Source organism: Solanum dulcamara, chromosome 1 (assembly GCF_947179165.1).
Source record: "Solanum dulcamara chromosome 1, daSolDulc1.2, whole genome shotgun sequence".
NCBI lineage: Eukaryota > Viridiplantae > Streptophyta > Magnoliopsida > Solanales > Solanaceae > Solanum > Solanum dulcamara.
This window is the reverse complement of record NC_077237.1, coordinates 89,327,263-89,349,061: the sequence shown is the minus strand read 5'-3', so window position 1 is coordinate 89,349,061 and position 21,799 is coordinate 89,327,263. Positions and strand designations below refer to the sequence as shown.

Here is a 21,799-nt window from a genome sequence, read left to right as displayed (position 1 = left end):
GGGAAATTGTCATTTAGTTGAAATAGGATAAGGGGTGAAATTGCCAATACCTGTTAATATGCAAGGCAAAAAGGGCTCTATCCTCTAAACAAGACAGTTCAGCTCTTAGGAGACTCAATCTTGTAGGCAAATTCCAAAATGAGTAGCTCTTCGCTCACAGCTTCTTTACATACCAGGTAAATTTAGCTTCTTGATTCAGTTGTTAACACTAGAAAGCTTGTTGCTTTTTACAATTACATGTTGAATCTTGAATTCTTGAAATTGGGTATTTGCACACTTGTAGTTTCTTGCTCAATTTTATGCAATTTTCTGTCTTTTAGCTTTTGGGGTTTAGCTTTTATATGTTGAGGGTAAGAAACTTAATTATTCTGCTACCCTTTTCACTCATTGCTTCTTTACATGTCAGGTGCATTTAGCTTGTTGATTCTTGAATTGTTGAAATTGGGTATTGAACATTTGTAGGTTCTTGGTCAGTTTGTGTCAATTTTGTGTCTTCCTTATAATAGAATAAAGTTTGTAGCTTTTGTGTGTTGAGGGTAAGCAGCTTAATTATTCTGCTACCCTTTTTTACTCACTGCTTCTTTACATATTTGGTGCATTTAGCTTGTTAATTTGTACATTGTCATGTTGATTCTTGGATTGTTGAAATTGGGTATTGCACATTTGTAGGTTCTTGGGCAGTTTGTGTCAGTTTTGTGTCTTTTAGCTTCTGGGGTTTCCTTATAATACAATAAAGTTTGTAGCTTTTGTGTGTTGAGGGTAAGAAACTTAATTATTATGCTACCCTTTACTCATTGCTTCTTTACATATCAGGTGCATTTAGCTTGTTGATTTTTACATTTTCATGTTGATTCTTGAATTGTTGAAATTGGGTATTGTGCATTTGTAGTTTCTTGGTCAATTTATGCAATTTTGTGTCTTTTAGCTTCTGGGGTGTCATTATTTAAAGAATAAAGCTTGTAGCTTTTGTGTGTTGAGGAAAAAAAAAACTTAATTATTCTGCTTCCCTTCTCACTCACTGCCTCTTTACCTACCAGGTAAATTTAGCATAAACCTTAATTATTAGCTCTTTGTAAAAGGAATATATTTCATTCTTGTTTTATTTCATGTCAGCACTTTGCGGTCTCCTTTTGTCGGGAGTTTGAATGGGTTTCGTGTATTGAGTGTTGCTGTTCGTCGTGTTGGTTTTGTGAGGAAGACGATCGAATGTAAAGAATCAAGAATCGGTAAGCAACCAATATCAGTACCTTCCAATGTGACACTCACGATGGAAGGCCAAGATTTGAAAGTTAAGGGACCTCTGGGAGAGATGGCCATAACTTATCCACGAGAAGTAAAGCTTGAGAAGGAAGATGGAGGTATTCTAAGGGTCAGAAAAGCCTTGGAGACAAGACGGGCAAATCAGATGCATGGTTTATTCAGGTAGTCTGCTGTTTAATCGCACTGTTTCTCGATTTTTTTCTTCACTTTCATTCTTACATATGGTAAACATTCTAAGGTATAATTTACCTATTACTATTACTTATGATCAAGAAGCTATATGTCTACGTGTAACTACTTTGAAATTCACTACCGGTTTCGATGTGGACTAGGGCGACCTTAGTTCTTATGGCATAAAATTTGAGATTTGAAGCGTCTAGTTGATCTTTACAATTATATGATATCATATTTAAAAACCAAATTGAGATGTTTCCCGGTCCAAGTCCTAATTGGTTTTATCCTAATTGTCAATGAAGAGGAAAGGATAATTTTTTCCTCTTAATAAGGTAAGGAAGGATAGCCTATTCTTACCACCTTGAAGTTTTCTATACTTATTAGCACTTATAAGTTTCAAAATAGTTAACCTCTTTGTGATTTTAAACTCTACTGATTTGATCTTAACTATTGATATATATTACATGCTATAGCCTCTTGTCGATGGTTACTTCATAAATTGATATAATCGAATGCTTCTTTTGCATCAGTCATTGTAAGTAGCAAAAGAAGTATGTTGCTCGGAATCACCAAAAATGTTCTCACACTCCTGTTGGATCCTCAAAAGTTCACTACTTTTGGAGGGTCCAACATGCACACGGCGGTATTTTTGAAGAGTCCGAGCAACATATAAAAGAATTACTTCATATTTCTCAGTCTAAACATGTTAAATTATAATTTTTTATCACTATGAGAAGATTAACTGGCAAAAAAGTACAAACATAGCAGATCTTTAGATCTATGACAGCATTAATGATTCTAAGGACATGAGAAGTGAAAAATTGGGCAGAAGAGGGAATATAGACATAAGAACAGCTAGGACTTGCTAGCAAAGGACAGATATGTGTGCTCGTCGTAGTGTTTCTAGGCTAAAAGGTATCACAATAATGGGGTGGTTAGAAAGATCTATAATATCAGGAGGCTAATAGGCCATTTGCATGTCTCAAAAACCACAAAGTGCATATACTACACTTTCGTCGAGGGGAAAATGGAAAAAATGGGGTTCTGGTTTAAAGTTATCTCAATGTAAAGCTGTATTAGCTAATTGAGCTATCTTATTAGTATTAAAAAAATATGGAGAACAGGAATTAGCTTGAAGTGTGTCTAAGATATTGTTCTTAAGGATATTTCGCCAAAGATTTAACAAGTTGTTCCAGTTATAAACTTGGAACAGAAACAACAGATTTGAAGAGGAAAAACCCAGCTTTAAAAGAAGGAAGAGAAAGTAGAAAGAATTAGAAAATCTATGCTTTTGAGTTATAGCCACGTACTTCAATTGGTTCTTTCTTATTGAAAATCCATAAACTCTCTAACGGCTAGTTAACGACTAGTTTAACTTGGGTAAAATAACAAATAATTAGATATAAATAAGGGACACTTCCTTTTGAGATAGTCACATAGTGAGGTTGAGTTAAACTGTTAATCTTGTTCATATCCTTTATAGGTAGTGTATTACACTTCAGAACACACTTGATGATTGAACATATATGTGTGAGTGGGGCTGCTCACGGCAAAAATCCTAAAGTACTCATGAATAACTAGGCACACACATAGTCTATTAGCGCAAAACCTCAATAAACCACAAAAATTGTGGGGGTATAATGTGATGAATAAGAAACTTAGCTTACAACTAGAATTTTTGGTTCATAAAAGTTATCCACTTTGCCAATTATTCTGCAAGTTAAATCGTATTTTATCTGTATTTGGTTCTTAATCCAAAAGACACCAAATGAATCCAGTATACTCAAAACCCAACAAAATATCAAAATATGTTTTCTTTCTTCATTTAATAGATCTTTTTGAGATGTGCGGAAGGTTGTTGGAAATTTGTGAGTATCTCAAAAGGAAGTGTCCCTTATTTTTATCCACTTATTGTTTATTGTTTTGCCTTAACTTTAAATGGTCAAACTAGCCGTTAACTAGTCGTTGTAGAGTTTTAGGAGCTTTAATAAAGAATTAATTTGGCTATACTAGCCATGAAGCATGTGGTTTTTGGTACTAGTTTATACTAGATGAGCGTGTTGAATCCTGGGGGAATACACCTATACGAGTAAATATCCTTACAAAAAGTGTCATAGACACGCCTTAAGCTAGAAGAATTTCCGCGATTTTCAACTTTGGAATTTTTATTTTACACGGCTCTCATCTCTCTGATGATCATTATCAGTTTTATAGAATTTTCTGATTACAAAGGTATGATTCTGTACCTCAAATGATTTCCTCTCAACTTCAAACGCCGTAATTTGTGTCTTACACCATCAGCTCTAGTTTCAACTTCTTGATGCATCTCCAACATTTTGGCCATTACAAAGACATGAAAACTGTATATAAAAATTTCCATAATCTCATCATTGCCGTTATATTAGTCAATTCTAATGACAATGTAGATGCATATATTTTTAGTGTTTACTCTGAAGATGTTCTTTTTCTGCATCAAACTCGGCAGGACTCTCACCGATAACATGGTAGTCGGAGTTTCCAAAGGATTCGAGAAGAAACTTCAATTGGTTGGCGTTGGATATCGTGCAACAGTCGAAGGGAAAGACATAGTTCTCAATCTCGGATTTTCTCATCCCGTTAGGATGGAAATTCCTGCTGGACTGCAAGTTAAGGTTGAAGAAAACACCAGAATCACTGTGAGTGGTTACGATAAGTCGGAGATTGGTCAATTTGCAGCTTCAATTAGAAAATGGAGACCTCCAGAGCCATACAAAGGTAAAGGAGTGAAATATGCTGATGAAATAGTTAGAAGGAAAGAAGGTAAAGCAGGCAAGAAGAAGTAATATCATGGTACATTTTGTTATTTTCTCCCTTGTTTTTATTGTATTTTTTTAGAGCTATTTTGAAGTTAGGTTCATTTTGCAAGTGACTTGACAATTTGTTGATCTTGTGCATCCCTTTGAAAAGGAGAGTCACACATTTTAAAATTGTATGTAATCTTCATGGAGGTGGTTTCTCTTGCATTTCTTCCAAACTTGTTCTGAAAAACGATTTTCTTGAGCCGAGGGTCTATAGAAATAAATTCTTTTAACCCTTGTGTACACTCCACCCTCTCCGGATCCCACCTTGTGAGACAAATTTGCTCTCTTCTTTTTTCTTTTAGTGGATTAAAGATATTGTTACAACTATAATGAATCATGATCATAAGTCGCAAAGGGAAGATACCAATTTTCTAGAATGAATCTGAAGTTGATTTTGAAGCAGTTAAACTTAAATTTTTTTATGAACTTCGATTATGTGTTAAATAACGGTCCTCAAATTAGTTATTTTGTGAATATGAATTTCAAATAACAGATAATAGCAACTTTGGCCCCATAATTATTGATAAATTATAATTTTTAATCCTTATAATATATAACTAAGCACATTTAACTTTCAATAAATTAAAATTTGAAAATATATTATATTAATCTCACACATAGAGTAAGTTACAATACACATTTACTTACACATGGGTAATTAAATAGTATAATGGTTAATAATTCGTTAAGTTTGTAAATTAGATTCACAAGTACAGTTAATCAAAAGTAAATATACATTCCAATTAATATCAGAAAACGCGTAGTATGGTCCTTAAACTATTTTATTTAAACTATTTTATTTCCATCAATAACTCTTTTCCTAAACCTAAACTAATTGGGAAATCAAACGAAATAACAAAGAGGAAAAATAATTTGTACTTATTACAAATTCGAATCAATTTAGGAAAATAAAAACAATTATAGAGGGGCTCATTCTATTAAAAAAATTATATGGGAAGAAGACACGGCCAAGCAAATACAATTGTATAATTATTGTATAAAATATATATTTGTATAGAATATATTCTTTAACTGGTGTACTAGTAAAGTTAAAGGTCATATTTTTCAGAATCCAAATTAAAAGTCATATTTATATATATATATGCCTATTGAAAATGTTCTACTCATTAAATATTGCAAGTAATTAAAGTCAACCAAGACAAGTTGACAAAATAATATATATATATATATATATATATATATATATATATATATATATATATATATATAAGTGTTAGTGTATATATGCAAGAATGAAAGATCCAATTTATGGTTGTGTTGGAACTATTTCGTCTTTGCAATACCAAATTGAATTTCTACAAACACAATTAGCAATTGCACAAGCTGAGCTACTCCACATGAAGATGCAACAATTCTCATCCATGTCCGGTGGCGGCGCCACCACCGCGATCTCACCGGAAAACGTGTCGTCACTGGAATCTCTACACTTGATGTTGTCAGAGGCATATTCAGGATTTAATGTTTATGACATCCTACAACAACCTCAAATTAATATATTATAGTTCACAATCATATTTTTTTCTTAATACATGTATAAGGCTTGAGTATAAACTATTAAGTTCACGTGAATTCGTAATTTTTAAGTTAGATCGACCTCTGCCATTTCACTTTTTACAATGAGATGGTGGTAGAACAAGCCAATATGGAGGTGCCATTATATTGTGGTCGTATTAATTAGAGTCAGATTCAAGATTTTTAGTTTGATCCATTAGCAAGGATTAGTACACCTATTACCTTTTTTTTTCTTGTAACATGAGATGAACTAAACTTTGTAAAAATATATATACTTTTAAGATTGTTCTGATTAAATATATATATATGGAGATATAAGTCAAGTTAAAAAAAATAGTAAATGTCACCTAACATCATTGATGCTAGCAGTTGAGCTAAGATATATATATATATATATATACAATAACTTTTGCCTAATCTTTTTTTAAATATTTACTATAATGGTCTTTCTTTATCATATATGCATCTTTGTTTGTAGCACATCAAAGAATGATGATGAACATTATTAACTATACATGTTGTAAATGTCCAAAAGTGTAATAATAAGTTATTATTTTTCAACTTAATGAATTATCTAGTTTCTTTTAATAAGATTTAAATTCATAATGTGCGCCTAATTCATTATTTTTTATCGCTTTCTACGTTTAATCAGGTATAAAAAAAGAAGATGATTTAGTATAGAAAAATGATTCCATCATTAATCACCATCTCCATTCAAAATATTTGGCCTAATTGTACACTTCTATACAATTACAACTCTCAATCATTCAAATTCTTTAAAGCTAATTAGTTTTAAAATTTTAAAATTATGATGTGATATTTTTTTTTCCATTATACCACTTTTCAATCTTTCAATGTTTTGTTTCATTGGTATAATACATAATTCTATTAATACATTTAAACTCCATAAACAATTTACCTATTATGAGGTGAAATGAACTAAAATCTACATGCTGTGAATCTAACATACATCCTATGAATCCATATAAATTTAATAATTTTAACTCAACTCTTATATTTATATTAAAAGATTCAATAAATAATTCATACTATAAATTTTATATCTAATGAATAAAATAATACTATTTTAAAATATTAAATTCAAACTCATAATATTCAAATCCTAAAATCTGACAAACTTTAGTATTGTTTTTACCAAAAGCAAAAGAGTGAAAGTCAATAGGGGGGCAAAAGAGAAACTTTGTAACATAGAGGGGGGAAATTGTCATTTAGTTGAAATAGGATAAGGGGTGAAATTGCCAATACCTGTTAATATGCAAGGCAAAAAGGGCTCTATCCTCTAAACAAGACAGTTCAGCTCTTAGGAGACTCAATCTTGTAGGCAAATTCCAAAATGAGTAGCTCTTCGCTCACAGCTTCTTTACATACCAGGTAAATTTAGCTTCTTGATTCAGTTGTTAACACTAGAAAGCTTGTTGCTTTTTACAATTACATGTTGAATCTTGAATTCTTGAAATTGGGTATTTGCACACTTGTAGTTTCTTGCTCAATTTTATGCAATTTTCTGTCTTTTAGCTTTTGGGGTTTAGCTTTTATATGTTGAGGGTAAGAAACTTAATTATTCTGCTACCCTTTTCACTCATTGCTTCTTTACATGTCAGGTGCATTTAGCTTGTTGATTCTTGAATTGTTGAAATTGGGTATTGAACATTTGTAGGTTCTTGGTCAGTTTGTGTCAATTTTGTGTCTTCCTTATAATAGAATAAAGTTTGTAGCTTTTGTGTGTTGAGGGTAAGCAGCTTAATTATTCTGCTACCCTTTTTTACTCACTGCTTCTTTACATATTTGGTGCATTTAGCTTGTTAATTTGTACATTGTCATGTTGATTCTTGGATTGTTGAAATTGGGTATTGCACATTTGTAGGTTCTTGGGCAGTTTGTGTCAGTTTTGTGTCTTTTAGCTTCTGGGGTTTCCTTATAATACAATAAAGTTTGTAGCTTTTGTGTGTTGAGGGTAAGAAACTTAATTATTATGCTACCCTTTACTCATTGCTTCTTTACATATCAGGTGCATTTAGCTTGTTGATTTTTACATTTTCATGTTGATTCTTGAATTGTTGAAATTGGGTATTGTGCATTTGTAGTTTCTTGGTCAATTTATGCAATTTTGTGTCTTTTAGCTTCTGGGGTGTCATTATTTAAAGAATAAAGCTTGTAGCTTTTGTGTGTTGAGGAAAAAAAAAACTTAATTATTCTGCTTCCCTTCTCACTCACTGCCTCTTTACCTACCAGGTAAATTTAGCATAAACCTTAATTATTAGCTCTTTGTAAAAGGAATATATTTCATTCTTGTTTTATTTCATGTCAGCACTTTGCGGTCTCCTTTTGTCGGGAGTTTGAATGGGTTTCGTGTATTGAGTGTTGCTGTTCGTCGTGTTGGTTTTGTGAGGAAGACGATCGAATGTAAAGAATCAAGAATCGGTAAGCAACCAATATCAGTACCTTCCAATGTGACACTCACGATGGAAGGCCAAGATTTGAAAGTTAAGGGACCTCTGGGAGAGATGGCCATAACTTATCCACGAGAAGTAAAGCTTGAGAAGGAAGATGGAGGTATTCTAAGGGTCAGAAAAGCCTTGGAGACAAGACGGGCAAATCAGATGCATGGTTTATTCAGGTAGTCTGCTGTTTAATCGCACTGTTTCTCGATTTTTTTCTTCACTTTCATTCTTACATATGGTAAACATTCTAAGGTATAATTTACCTATTACTATTACTTATGATCAAGAAGCTATATGTCTACGTGTAACTACTTTGAAATTCACTACCGGTTTCGATGTGGACTAGGGCGACCTTAGTTCTTATGGCATAAAATTTGAGATTTGAAGCGTCTAGTTGATCTTTACAATTATATGATATCATATTTAAAAACCAAATTGAGATGTTTCCCGGTCCAAGTCCTAATTGGTTTTATCCTAATTGTCAATGAAGAGGAAAGGATAATTTTTTCCTCTTAATAAGGTAAGGAAGGATAGCCTATTCTTACCACCTTGAAGTTTTCTATACTTATTAGCACTTATAAGTTTCAAAATAGTTAACCTCTTTGTGATTTTAAACTCTACTGATTTGATCTTAACTATTGATATATATTACATGCTATAGCCTCTTGTCGATGGTTACTTCATAAATTGATATAATCGAATGCTTCTTTTGCATCAGTCATTGTAAGTAGCAAAAGAAGTATGTTGCTCGGAATCACCAAAAATGTTCTCACACTCCTGTTGGATCCTCAAAAGTTCACTACTTTTGGAGGGTCCAACATGCACACGGCGGTATTTTTGAAGAGTCCGAGCAACATATAAAAGAATTACTTCATATTTCTCAGTCTAAACATGTTAAATTATAATTTTTTATCACTATGAGAAGATTAACTGGCAAAAAAGTACAAACATAGCAGATCTTTAGATCTATGACAGCATTAATGATTCTAAGGACATGAGAAGTGAAAAATTGGGCAGAAGAGGGAATATAGACATAAGAACAGCTAGGACTTGCTAGCAAAGGACAGATATGTGTGCTCGTCGTAGTGTTTCTAGGCTAAAAGGTATCACAATAATGGGGTGGTTAGAAAGATCTATAATATCAGGAGGCTAATAGGCCATTTGCATGTCTCAAAAACCACAAAGTGCATATACTACACTTTCGTCGAGGGGAAAATGGAAAAAATGGGGTTCTGGTTTAAAGTTATCTCAATGTAAAGCTGTATTAGCTAATTGAGCTATCTTATTAGTATTAAAAAAATATGGAGAACAGGAATTAGCTTGAAGTGTGTCTAAGATATTGTTCTTAAGGATATTTCGCCAAAGATTTAACAAGTTGTTCCAGTTATAAACTTGGAACAGAAACAACAGATTTGAAGAGGAAAAACCCAGCTTTAAAAGAAGGAAGAGAAAGTAGAAAGAATTAGAAAATCTATGCTTTTGAGTTATAGCCACGTACTTCAATTGGTTCTTTCTTATTGAAAATCCATAAACTCTCTAACGGCTAGTTAACGACTAGTTTAACTTGGGTAAAATAACAAATAATTAGATATAAATAAGGGACACTTCCTTTTGAGATAGTCACATAGTGAGGTTGAGTTAAACTGTTAATCTTGTTCATATCCTTTATAGGTAGTGTATTACACTTCAGAACACACTTGATGATTGAACATATATGTGTGAGTGGGGCTGCTCACGGCAAAAATCCTAAAGTACTCATGAATAACTAGGCACACACATAGTCTATTAGCGCAAAACCTCAATAAACCACAAAAATTGTGGGGGTATAATGTGATGAATAAGAAACTTAGCTTACAACTAGAATTTTTGGTTCATAAAAGTTATCCACTTTGCCAATTATTCTGCAAGTTAAATCGTATTTTATCTGTATTTGGTTCTTAATCCAAAAGACACCAAATGAATCCAGTATACTCAAAACCCAACAAAATATCAAAATATGTTTTCTTTCTTCATTTAATAGATCTTTTTGAGATGTGCGGAAGGTTGTTGGAAATTTGTGAGTATCTCAAAAGGAAGTGTCCCTTATTTTTATCCACTTATTGTTTATTGTTTTGCCTTAACTTTAAATGGTCAAACTAGCCGTTAACTAGTCGTTGTAGAGTTTTAGGAGCTTTAATAAAGAATTAATTTGGCTATACTAGCCATGAAGCATGTGGTTTTTGGTACTAGTTTATACTAGATGAGCGTGTTGAATCCTGGGGGAATACACCTATACGAGTAAATATCCTTACAAAAAGTGTCATAGACACGCCTTAAGCTAGAAGAATTTCCGCGATTTTCAACTTTGGAATTTTTATTTTACACGGCTCTCATCTCTCTGATGATCATTATCAGTTTTATAGAATTTTCTGATTACAAAGGTATGATTCTGTACCTCAAATGATTTCCTCTCAACTTCAAACGCCGTAATTTGTGTCTTACACCATCAGCTCTAGTTTCAACTTCTTGATGCATCTCCAACATTTTGGCCATTACAAAGACATGAAAACTGTATATAAAAATTTCCATAATCTCATCATTGCCGTTATATTAGTCAATTCTAATGACAATGTAGATGCATATATTTTTAGTGTTTACTCTGAAGATGTTCTTTTTCTGCATCAAACTCGGCAGGACTCTCACCGATAACATGGTAGTCGGAGTTTCCAAAGGATTCGAGAAGAAACTTCAATTGGTTGGCGTTGGATATCGTGCAACAGTCGAAGGGAAAGACATAGTTCTCAATCTCGGATTTTCTCATCCCGTTAGGATGGAAATTCCTGCTGGACTGCAAGTTAAGGTTGAAGAAAACACCAGAATCACTGTGAGTGGTTACGATAAGTCGGAGATTGGTCAATTTGCAGCTTCAATTAGAAAATGGAGACCTCCAGAGCCATACAAAGGTAAAGGAGTGAAATATGCTGATGAAATAGTTAGAAGGAAAGAAGGTAAAGCAGGCAAGAAGAAGTAATATCATGGTACATTTTGTTATTTTCTCCCTTGTTTTTATTGTATTTTTTTAGAGCTATTTTGAAGTTAGGTTCATTTTGCAAGTGACTTGACAATTTGTTGATCTTGTGCATCCCTTTGAAAAGGAGAGTCACACATTTTAAAATTGTATGTAATCTTCATGGAGGTGGTTTCTCTTGCATTTCTTCCAAACTTGTTCTGAAAAACGATTTTCTTGAGCCGAGGGTCTATAGAAATAAATTCTTTTAACCCTTGTGTACACTCCACCCTCTCCGGATCCCACCTTGTGAGACAAATTTGCTCTCTTCTTTTTTCTTTTAGTGGATTAAAGATATTGTTACAACTATAATGAATCATGATCATAAGTCGCAAAGGGAAGATACCAATTTTCTAGAATGAATCTGAAGTTGATTTTGAAGCAGTTAAACTTAAATTTTTTTATGAACTTCGATTATGTGTTAAATAACGGTCCTCAAATTAGTTATTTTGTGAATATGAATTTCAAATAACAGATAATAGCAACTTTGGCCCCATAATTATTGATAAATTATAATTTTTAATCCTTATAATATATAACTAAGCACATTTAACTTTCAATAAATTAAAATTTGAAAATATATTATATTAATCTCACACATAGAGTAAGTTACAATACACATTTACTTACACATGGGTAATTAAATAGTATAATGGTTAATAATTCGTTAAGTTTGTAAATTAGATTCACAAGTACAGTTAATCAAAAGTAAATATACATTCCAATTAATATCAGAAAACGCGTAGTATGGTCCTTAAACTATTTTATTTAAACTATTTTATTTCCATCAATAACTCTTTTCCTAAACCTAAACTAATTGGGAAATCAAACGAAATAACAAAGAGGAAAAATAATTTGTACTTATTACAAATTCGAATCAATTTAGGAAAATAAAAACAATTATAGAGGGGCTCATTCTATTAAAAAAATTATATGGGAAGAAGACACGGCCAAGCAAATACAATTGTATAATTATTGTATAAAATATATATTTGTATAGAATATATTCTTTAACTGGTGTACTAGTAAAGTTAAAGGTCATATTTTTCAGAATCCAAATTAAAAGTCATATTTATATATATATATGCCTATTGAAAATGTTCTACTCATTAAATATTGCAAGTAATTAAAGTCAACCAAGACAAGTTGACAAAGTAATATATATATATATATATAAGTGTTAGTGTATATATTTTTTAAATTATCGCAAAGTTTTTTATTAACCAAAAAAAAGAAAAAGAATTTGATTGGAGAGGCCATCTGCTATAATTGCTGTTAACCATAGTTGGTAGTGGCAAGCAACATGGTTAAGAAGTTGTTAGAATTAGTTATGAATTAGTTACAACTTGTTAGATGAAGTTAGAAAGTTTGTTAGTAACTGAATTAGTTACTAAGTATATTTGTACATATACTCAATACATCACTTTGTACAAATAGGATAGTATATAAGGGTGTAAGACCCCACTGATGAAAAGATATACAATTCATTTTATAAATTTTCTTTCTCTCTCTATACTCTTCTCCTTCTTCTCTCTACTCTTCATCTCTTCATCTTCTCTTCTCTGATCTGTGGTCACTGTGGGCTTCATCCTCGTTGCCTTCCTTGCTTCCATTTGTTGTTTGTAAAGACTCCATTGATGGAGTCATCATGGTATCAGAGCCTACAAGAACTGTAGGCCAGAAGAAGAAAGCGTGAAGCTCTCATTCAACCTAGAAGAGACAGTCAACCTACGATCCAGTCGCTAAACCATCAGCAAAGATGTACACAGCTGAAGAAACCTCTGGATCACTGGAAACTGGTAATATGAACCTTGAGACGCCTCATGCAACCACTGGACCATCCAGCTATGAAGCTCCAGTCATAGGTCACAACCATCCTCTGTATCTCCACCCCAATGACACTCCAGGTAGCTCTCTAATCTCGCTTCAACTTACTGGCTCCGAGAACTATGCAGTGTGGAGCAGATCTATGCGCATTGGCCTCCTAGGTAAGGGCAAAATTGGGTTTGTTGACGGAAAGTTCAAAAAAACTCAATTTACACCTGAGTTGTTTGACATCTGGGAAAGGTGTAACGCTGTGGTACTGTCCTGGATAATGAATGCTGTCACACCTAGCTTGTTGAGTAGTATTGTCTATTCTGGTGATGCACATAAGGTATGGAGTGATCTGAAGGAGAGATTCGACAAAATAAATGGAGCACATGTGTTTCAATTGCACAAAGAAATTCACAGCTTGACTCAAGGAACTATGACAGTCACTGAGTACTACACTCAACTTAGGGAATTGTGGAATGAGTTTGATTCCATCATGCCATGCCCAGGCTGCCTCCATGTGTGAATCTTTGGGACTATGCATGTACTGGCTCAGTACCTGTACTGGAAAGGCTATATCAGGCCTGGTCATGGTGAGGTACAAGAGTCTGCCCACAAGTCTTTGATATCTTTCAGGTTGTTGCAGTAGGTGATCATCAGAACTACTCTCAGATGGAATCAGTTCATCATATTTCACTGATGTAAGTTTTTTGTTCTGCTCTAATGGTGTTCCTGCAGGTTTAGCTCCTCCTAGGCCACATTCAGCAATCAGTTCCAAAGCATATTTCCTTTGGGACATATGAATTCCTTGACTGGATCTGGCACACTCAATGCCTAAGAAAAACTTCAGCTCACCTAAGTCTTTCATTTTGAATTGTTTTTGCAGATCTCCTTTTGTAGTTTCTACTAACCTTGTGTTGCTCCCAGTGACTAGCAGATCATCTACATAGACTAGTACCACAAGTATATCACTGTCAACTTGTCTGGTGAACAAAGAATAGTCATGATGACTTTGGTGAAAGCCCAGCTTCAGCAAGGATTCAGTCAGCTTCAAGTTCCACTGTCTGGGAGCTTGTTTGAGCCCATACAAAGATTTATGGAGTTTGCAGACTTTAGTAGAGGACTCCCCCTGTCTAGCAAACCCTTCAGGAATAGTCATGTACACTTCTTCCACTAAGTCCCCATTGAGAAAAGCATTGTGGACATCCATCTGATGAATAAACCAGCCCCTAGAGGCAGCAAGGGCTACAACTGCTCGCACAGTGACCATCTTTGCAACTGGACTGAAGGTTTCACTGTAGTCCAAACCAGCCTGCTGATTGAATCCCTTGGCCACCAGTCTAGCTTTCAGTCTTTCAATCTCACCTGTAGATTGGTATTTAATCTTGTAAACCCACTTACAGCCAATAGGTTTCTTGCCAGGAGGCAAGTCAACTAGGGACCATGTATGATTAGCCTCTAAGGCATCAATCTCTAGCTGCATGGCTTGGACCCATTGGGGGTCAAGGGATGCAGCTCTGAAGGAGGTTGGCTCAGAGATAGCTGAATAGAAAGCAAGGCAAGAGCTGTAAAAGGGAGAGAGATGATCATAGGAGATTTGAGCAGCAATGGGAAAAGGGCAGGAGTTAGTTGCAGGGGTGGTGATGTAGTCTTGAAGCCAAGAAGGAGGCCTACTAGGTCTGGAGGATTTCCTGGGAGGATCAGGAGCAGTTTGAGGCAGGGATTCATCAGGTGAAGAAGTTGGAGTGATAGGTGGGTCAGAATCAGGATGTGTGGCAGAGGAAGAAGGAATGATGGGTGTTAGTGTAGAAGGGGAAGAAGACTCTAGAAGTGTGAGGACAGGAAATATGGGATTAGGGGATACCTGTACATCCTTGAAGGGAAATATGTCTTCTTTGAAGACAACATGCCTGTTAACAAAGAAAGACTTAGAGTGCAGATCATACAGCAGATAGCCTTTTTGTGAAGAGGAGTACCCCATAAGGACAGCTGGAATGGCTCTTGGAGAAAATTTGTCAGGAATATGTGGACAAGATGCATAGCAGAGACACCCAAAGACTCGAATGTGGGCTAAGGAAGGGGGATGTGAGTGGAGTAGTTCGAATGGAGTCTTATACTGGAGCAACTTAGAAGGTACTCTGTTAAGGAGATAGACTGCAGTGGTAACACATTCACCCCAGAATTTTAAAGGAACAGAGGATTGGAACCTGAGTGCCCTGGCCATCTCCAGGATGGTTCTGTGCTTCCTCTCAGCCACACCATTTTGTTGAGGAGTGTATACACAAGTACTCTGATGTCGAATTCCCAGAATGGACAGCATGGCCTGAAAAGCAGTACTGAAGAATTCACTTCTATTATCAGTCCTCAGAGTTTTAACAGTGGTGGAGTAGAGGTTGTGAACCTGTGTAAAAAAATCTTTTAGTACTACAATAGCATCTGCCTTAGAAGCTATAAGAAAGACCCATGTAAACCTGGAATAATCATCTACCACAGTCACAAAGTACTTCTTCCCATTATGAGTAGGAACCCTGTAGGGGCCCCAAATATCACAGTGAACCAGCTCAAATATAGTATGTGAGACATGAGTGCTTATAGGAAATGGAAGTTTAGTTTGCTTAGCAAGTGGGCAAACAGTACAAGCAGGATGTTCATTGTCAAGTACTTCTATAGTAGAAGATTTTTTTATTACATCCACAGGAATATGGCCTAGTCTTAGATGCCAAAGAGTGGCTGAAGCAGAGCTACAAATTGAGGTAACATTGCTCATTGTAGAGACCACAGGGACTGCATGCTTGACTGCTGCCTTTAGATCACCTTCCTGCAGAATGTAGAGTCCTTGATCCTCTTTACCAATCCCCTTGACCTGACCACTGAAGAGATCCTGAAAAACACAGAAGTCAGGAAAGAATGCTGCCATACACTTGAGTTCTTTGGTGAGTTGTGAGACAGAAAGGAGATTGCACTTGAAGTCTGGGACAAACAGAACATTGCTAATACTTTGATTATCAAGAATTCGAGTACTTCCAATATGTGAGACTGATGTAACCTTTCCAGTGGGTAAGAGTACTTGTCTTCTCTCAGAAGATAGTGTTGTGTTAGAAGTATGTAGTAACTCAAACTGGGAGGTCATATGATTTGTGGCACCTGTATCAATAATCCACCTTTTATCTACATATTTAGACACTAAAGCAGATAAAGCACTACCTGCAGTAGCTGCCTTAGCTGAGTGGTCCCCTCCATTTTCACTTCCCTTTGCTAGCAGTTGGAGGATCTGATGATACTGATCCTGTGTAAAGAATGTTGTAGGTGCATCAATATTGGACTGTGAGCTTGTGACTTCAACTTGATTAGCATATGAGTTTGAGTTGGACTGTTCTCTTTTCTTCTTTGACTTCCATCCAACTGGATATCCTTTCACTTTAAAACATTGTTCCTTAGAGTGCCCTCTGTAGCCACACACCTCACACACAATTGGAAGCTTTTGGCTCTGGAACTTTGATGGTTTGTATTGATTATCATAGTGTCCTCTTCCTGAGTTGTCATCACCTCCTGGATGCTGACCAAAGCTGACTCCTCCTCCTTTCTTAGAGAATAAGGCAGTACTTTCTACAACTCTGGACATAACATTTTCACGACCTGTACTTGTTAAGTTTCTTTGGCTCTCATGATCTACTATTAGAGAGTAGGCTTTGTTCAAGTTTGGAATTGGAGACTGCATCAATATTTGACCTCTAGCACCCGAGTATGACTCATTGAATGACCAGGCCTGATATAGCCTTTCCAGTACAGGTACTGAGCCAGTACATGCATAGTCCCAAAGATTCACACATGGAGGCAGCACTTAGAGTTGTCAGATACCTTAAGGAAGCTCCAGGTCTTGGACTACTAATGCCATCTGATCAGACAAATACACTAACTGCCTACTGTGATTCAGACTGGGGAGCTTGTCTTGAAACAAGAAGATCAGTTACTGGATATCTGGTAAAGTTTGGTGGAGCCTTGATCTCTTGGAAATCAAAGAAACAAGAGACAGTGTCCAGAAGCTCAGCTGAAGCTGAGTTTAGAAGCATGGCCAACTGTGCAGCTGAGGTTACCTGGCTGGTAAGCTTGTTCAAAGAACTAGGAGTCCCCATTGAACTTCCTGTGAATATGATATGTGACAGCAAAGCAGCAATCCAAATTGCTGCAAATCCTATCTTCCATGAAAGGACCAAACACATTGATATAGACTGTCATTTTGTAAGAGAGAGAATATGTCAAGGAATACTGAAAACTAGCTTCATTCATACCAAGGATCAACTAGCTGATATTCTCACAAAAGGCTTAGGCAAAACACAGCATCAACAACTACTGAACAAACTTGGTGTACTGAATCTCTTCAAACCATGAGCTTGAGGAGGAGTGTTAACCATAGTTGGTAGTGGCAAGCAACATGGTTAAGAAGTTGTTAGAATTAGTTATGAATTAGTTACAACTTGTTAGATGAAGTTAGAAAGTTTGTTAGTAACTGAATTAGTTACTAAGTATATTTGTACATATACTCAATACATCACTTTGTACAAATAGGATAGTATATAAGGGTGTAAGACCCCACTGATGAAAAGATATACAATTCATTTTATAAATTTTCTTTCTCTCTCTATACTCTTCTCCTTCTTCTCTCTACTCTTCATCTCTTCATCTTCTCTTCTCTGATCTGTGGTCACTGTGGGCTTCATCCTCGTTGCCTTCCTTGCTTCCATTTGTTGTTTGTAAAGACTCCATTGATGGAGTCATCAATTGCCAAGCAAAATTTAGTACAAGTGTTACATATCTGATCGAGCCTATCGATATATAGTACAAATGAATTAATGAATGTGAACGTGTAAAATAAGAGACGACATGACAATTGCGTGAGATACACTCGTTCTACATGACAATTGATTTGTATTATGCCACGTAGGCTGCATGCGCATGTCTACTTGTGAGATTAGAACATAAAAAGTATTTTTCATGGCACTTTTGTAGATTGTATTCAAACATTTGGTCTAATCAGTTTCGAAGTATATTTTAATAAATAATTGATAATAGTTCAAATAAATAACTCACGGAATAATGATATTTTAAATATGTTTTTGGCTATTTATTTCTTGTATTAAACTCTTTCAATCAACTCAAGCTATATCTAAGAAAGAAGTAATCGAAAGTCAAAGCATTTGAGATCCTGTTTATACGGAAATTTGCATCACACATGATTTTGTTAGTTTTAAAGGTATTTAGTATGCCTAATCACACAATTCAACCATAATTAATTAAGAAACTTCAATATTTAAAATGTTGCACTCAAAGTCAACCAAGACAAGTTGTTATTAGTAAAATTTAATTTGCACACATCATATGGTAATAATTTAAAAATTGTTATTGATTTTGTGTGTATATACACACACAAGGACACAACAACAACATAAACAGCAAAGAGAGAAAATAAAAGAAATATATAAAAGAGGATGGATTTGAAGGTTCCAACTATAGATTTTAGAAATTCATCAGAGTTGAAAAAAGGAAGTGAAAAATGGAATTTAGTGAGAGATGAAGTTTTCAAATCCTTAGAAGAATATGGTTGTTTTGAGGCTTTACTTGATGGAGAAATTCCAAAAGAAAAACTATATGAAAAGTTGAAACAAGTTTTCAACTTTAATTTGGAGAATTTATTTGGAAAATCTCAAAATGTGTTAGTAGGTTACACTAGAGATAATCCTAGTACACCACTTCAAGAGAGAATGATGATTGACAATGTCCTCACTCATGGTGTTATTCACAATTTTTCCAACCTCCTTTGGCCTGAGGGAGACCCTCAATTCTGGTATGTAATCAATAATAAATATTTAGTCCGGAAAAAGTTATTGATGATCGAGAAAGATAAGTTTCAAGTTAATGTATTTTCTTCTTTCTTGTTTCTAGGTAAAAGATCTAAATACGCTCCTAAACTATTCGAAATGATAATCTATTCCCTTTTCTAAAATCGCGTGATTTGTGTTGCTAGGGGAAAATAGTAGATGTTATCATTCAGCTATTAAGGGAGGGCAAAAGTAGTCAATTTTGCATAGTTTAAAGATAAATTTAAACCTTTTCTCATTTTAAAATAAAATTTGCGCTTTTAGTCTCTCAAATATTGATAAAATTTAACTTTTGTCATTGTAATTTCGTGTTTTGCACTTTTTACCTTCAATTAGTTGATATCTGATTTTTGATCATCCTGCTTGTGAATCTTCATAAACTTAACCAATTATTAAGTGCTAATCCTTTTTATCACGAATGAGTTATGTTAAATTCTTCACAACTTTCATGCGCTAATTTTGCTACCCATAATCATGCATGTCCTTATAATCAGGCAAAATATGGCTTGATCAATTGATGTGTCCATTGTCTAGCTCATACTACTTTTTGCTTCTCGACATCAAACCATCTTAATATTTATTGATTCTATTCTTCGTATTACGCTCGACATTCATTAAGCCTCGTAAATTCGCAATTACTTATTATTACCAAAATCTATTATGTGTTTGAGTTGGCAGTGATTTGGTGCTTACTTACTCCAAGAAATTATTAGAATTTGGTGATATGGTAAGAAGAATGGTATTTGATAAATTGGGTTTGGAAAATTACTTGGATGAGCACAAGAAATCAGGTGATTGCACACTTGCCTTCTTGAAGTACAGAGTGCCTAAAGCTGAGGAGACAAATGTTGGAGTACCTCCACATACTGATAAAATCATTTCAACAATTTTAAGTCAACATGATCAAGATGTAAATGGGCTCCAAATTATGGACAAAAATGGGCAATGGCATGATGTTCAATACTCATCACCTCATTCATACATATTCCTTGTTAGTGATTGTTTGAAAGTAAGTTCATGCAATGCCTTACTATTTTTGTCAAGTTTATTTAGTTTTGAGAAAGTGGTTGTTCACGTCAAGAATAGAGGTCGTTAAGGATATGCTTGTTTTCCTTTTTTCTCCTTTTTTTTCTTTTCTCTTAGGATGTTTCTGATTATGAAGGAAAATGCTTTCCACGATTTTTTGTTTTTGTTTTTTGGAATGGAGACAATAGCCAAGTTAGTTGTTTGGGGATTAATTGTAAATGAGTTTAAGTAATACACATCATCAGTGTAAATAATTTTCATTATCAGGTCATTCAAAGGATTTTAGCAGGTAGGCCTCTTTAAAATGTTAGATTTGAAATCTTAGAAATAAGATATACTACTTGGTAGATGCTATAACTGGTAAAAAAAAAATTGTGGATCTATATAATTTAAACTCTTGTTTAATACATAAAGTTATGTTTTATGAACTAAAACCTATCATATTTTTTACACTATTGATAGTGCAAGACTCTTTTTATACTATTTGTGTATATAACTAATTAAATTAATATATAATTGCAGGCATTTACAAATGGTAGGCTGCATTCTCCCACTCATAGAGTTATTATGGGAAATGAAGAGAGGTATTCTATGGGTTTTTCCACAATGCCTAAAGAAGGGTATATCATAAAAGTCCCAGAGGAACTTGTTGATGAAGATCATCCTTTGCTTTACAAGCCTTTTGATGGTTCCAAATTGCTTCCATTTTTTTACTCAGAGGTTAGACGCGGTGTTATTGCAACTCTAGAGAACTTTTGTGGTGTCTCAGCTAACAATCCAAACTTGTCTTGTACTGACATTTGATTGTTGGCCCTTCTTCTGGTTCTACCCCCTCCATCTTGTAATAGTTCTAAACCATTATATATTTTCCTTTTATACTCGAGAGCTTCTTTGGTGTTTCTCAACATTCCAAACTAATTATTTTGATACTCATATATTGGTGTGAAGATGGTTTAATTGGAAGGTGTCTTGTCCTGGTTCTACCCTCCATCTTGTAATAATTCTAAACCACTATTTTCCTTTTGCACTCGAGAGCTTCTTTTGGTGTTTTTCAACGTTTCATACATGTCTTGATACTGATAGGTTGGAGTGAAGATGGTTTGATTGAAAGGTATCTTAGATTCCGATTTTTTTATCCAATTAAACCATCTTCACTCCAAATATGATATTCTTTGAATGCGCGCTCTTAGTTATGGCACAAGTAAATATTCCATTTGACAAACTGTTATCGTTCGCCATATAGTCTTCGGCGTCAAATATGGCCCAAAAATTTGTCAAGTAAAATATTTATTTGTGCCATTTTATTCAGGTTAACTTTCGAAAAATTGACAAGACAATTCTTGGGTTTTGAACCTGGAAAAAATGAAAAATATGAATTTTTGGGATTACACCTAAGAAATAATCCAAAAAGCGAACTTTTATTTATCCACTATACTAAAAATAGATAGATAATTTTTATTTGTCCAGTTTTAAAAAATGAGGGATAATCTATAATTTATTATAATTTGCCCTAATTATTAACAATAGTCATTTTTTAAAACATTGAATTTAATATATTCAAAGAGTGATATAGTAAAATTGACATTCTATTTTATTGTTTCTTAGGAGGGTGCCAAGCTAATAGTAAATTAACAAAAAAAGTATGAAGTGAGTAATATCTCTTGAAGAGGTTAGACTACATATTTTTATCGTGCCATATATATTTTGGTTCTAATTACTGGCCTAACCTCGACAACGAAGTAACTTGGAATATAGAAAGAAAAAGTTCAT

At 34.3% G+C, this 21,799-nt stretch overlaps 3 protein-coding genes across 3 annotated transcripts; all 3 read left to right on the top strand.

Annotated features, from left to right (window-relative positions):
- The first annotated feature begins 47 nt into the window (after positions 1–47).
- On the top strand, positions 48–4,434 carry LOC129884525 (50S ribosomal protein L6, chloroplastic-like). The gene is made up of 3 exons (XM_055958822.1): positions 48–176; positions 1,114–1,422; positions 3,920–4,434. The coding sequence occupies exons 1-3, from the start codon at positions 139–141 to the stop codon at positions 4,254–4,256; spliced, it is 684 nt and encodes a 227-aa protein (XP_055814797.1). The 5' UTR covers positions 48–138; the 3' UTR covers positions 4,257–4,434.
- A 2,636-nt stretch (positions 4,435–7,070) lies between these two features.
- Positions 7,071–11,457, top strand: LOC129884515 (50S ribosomal protein L6, chloroplastic-like). The gene is made up of 3 exons (XM_055958812.1): positions 7,071–7,199; positions 8,137–8,445; positions 10,943–11,457. Exons 1-3 carry the CDS (start codon positions 7,162–7,164, stop codon positions 11,277–11,279), a joined length of 684 nt encoding a protein of 227 aa, XP_055814787.1. The 5' UTR covers positions 7,071–7,161; the 3' UTR covers positions 11,280–11,457.
- A 7,127-nt stretch (positions 11,458–18,584) lies between these two features.
- On the top strand, positions 18,585–20,950 carry LOC129891159 (probable 2-oxoglutarate-dependent dioxygenase AOP1). The gene is made up of 3 exons (XM_055966431.1): positions 18,585–18,969; positions 19,682–20,012; positions 20,552–20,950. The coding sequence occupies exons 1-3, from the start codon at positions 18,614–18,616 to the stop codon at positions 20,831–20,833; spliced, it is 969 nt and encodes a 322-aa protein (XP_055822406.1). The 5' UTR covers positions 18,585–18,613; the 3' UTR covers positions 20,834–20,950.
- Positions 20,951–21,799: the final 849 nt, after the last annotated feature.

What these genes read in the sequence shown, in the direction of transcription:
- LOC129884525 (XM_055958822.1), top strand. Translation starts at nt 139, where the DNA reads ATGAGTAGCTCTTCGCTCACAGCTTCTTTACATACCAG. An exon ending in ACAGCTTCTTTACATACCAG is followed by an intron (nt 177 to 1,113) that starts GTAAATTTAGCT and finishes ATTTCATGTCAG; the next exon opens with CACTTTGCGGTCTCCTTTTG. An exon ending in CAGATGCATGGTTTATTCAG is followed by an intron (nt 1,423 to 3,919) that starts GTAGTCTGCTGT and finishes CAAACTCGGCAG; the next exon opens with GACTCTCACCGATAACATGG.
- LOC129884515 (XM_055958812.1), top strand. Translation starts at nt 7,162, where the DNA reads ATGAGTAGCTCTTCGCTCACAGCTTCTTTACATACCAG. An exon ending in ACAGCTTCTTTACATACCAG is followed by an intron (nt 7,200 to 8,136) that starts GTAAATTTAGCT and finishes ATTTCATGTCAG; the next exon opens with CACTTTGCGGTCTCCTTTTG. An exon ending in CAGATGCATGGTTTATTCAG is followed by an intron (nt 8,446 to 10,942) that starts GTAGTCTGCTGT and finishes CAAACTCGGCAG; the next exon opens with GACTCTCACCGATAACATGG.
- LOC129891159 (XM_055966431.1), top strand. Translation starts at nt 18,614, where the DNA reads ATGGATTTGAAGGTTCCAACTATAGATTTTAGAAATTCATCAGAGTTG. An exon ending in GAGGGAGACCCTCAATTCTG is followed by an intron (nt 18,970 to 19,681) that starts GTATGTAATCAA and finishes TTGAGTTGGCAG; the next exon opens with TGATTTGGTGCTTACTTACT. An exon ending in TTGTTAGTGATTGTTTGAAA is followed by an intron (nt 20,013 to 20,551) that starts GTAAGTTCATGC and finishes ATATAATTGCAG; the next exon opens with GCATTTACAAATGGTAGGCT.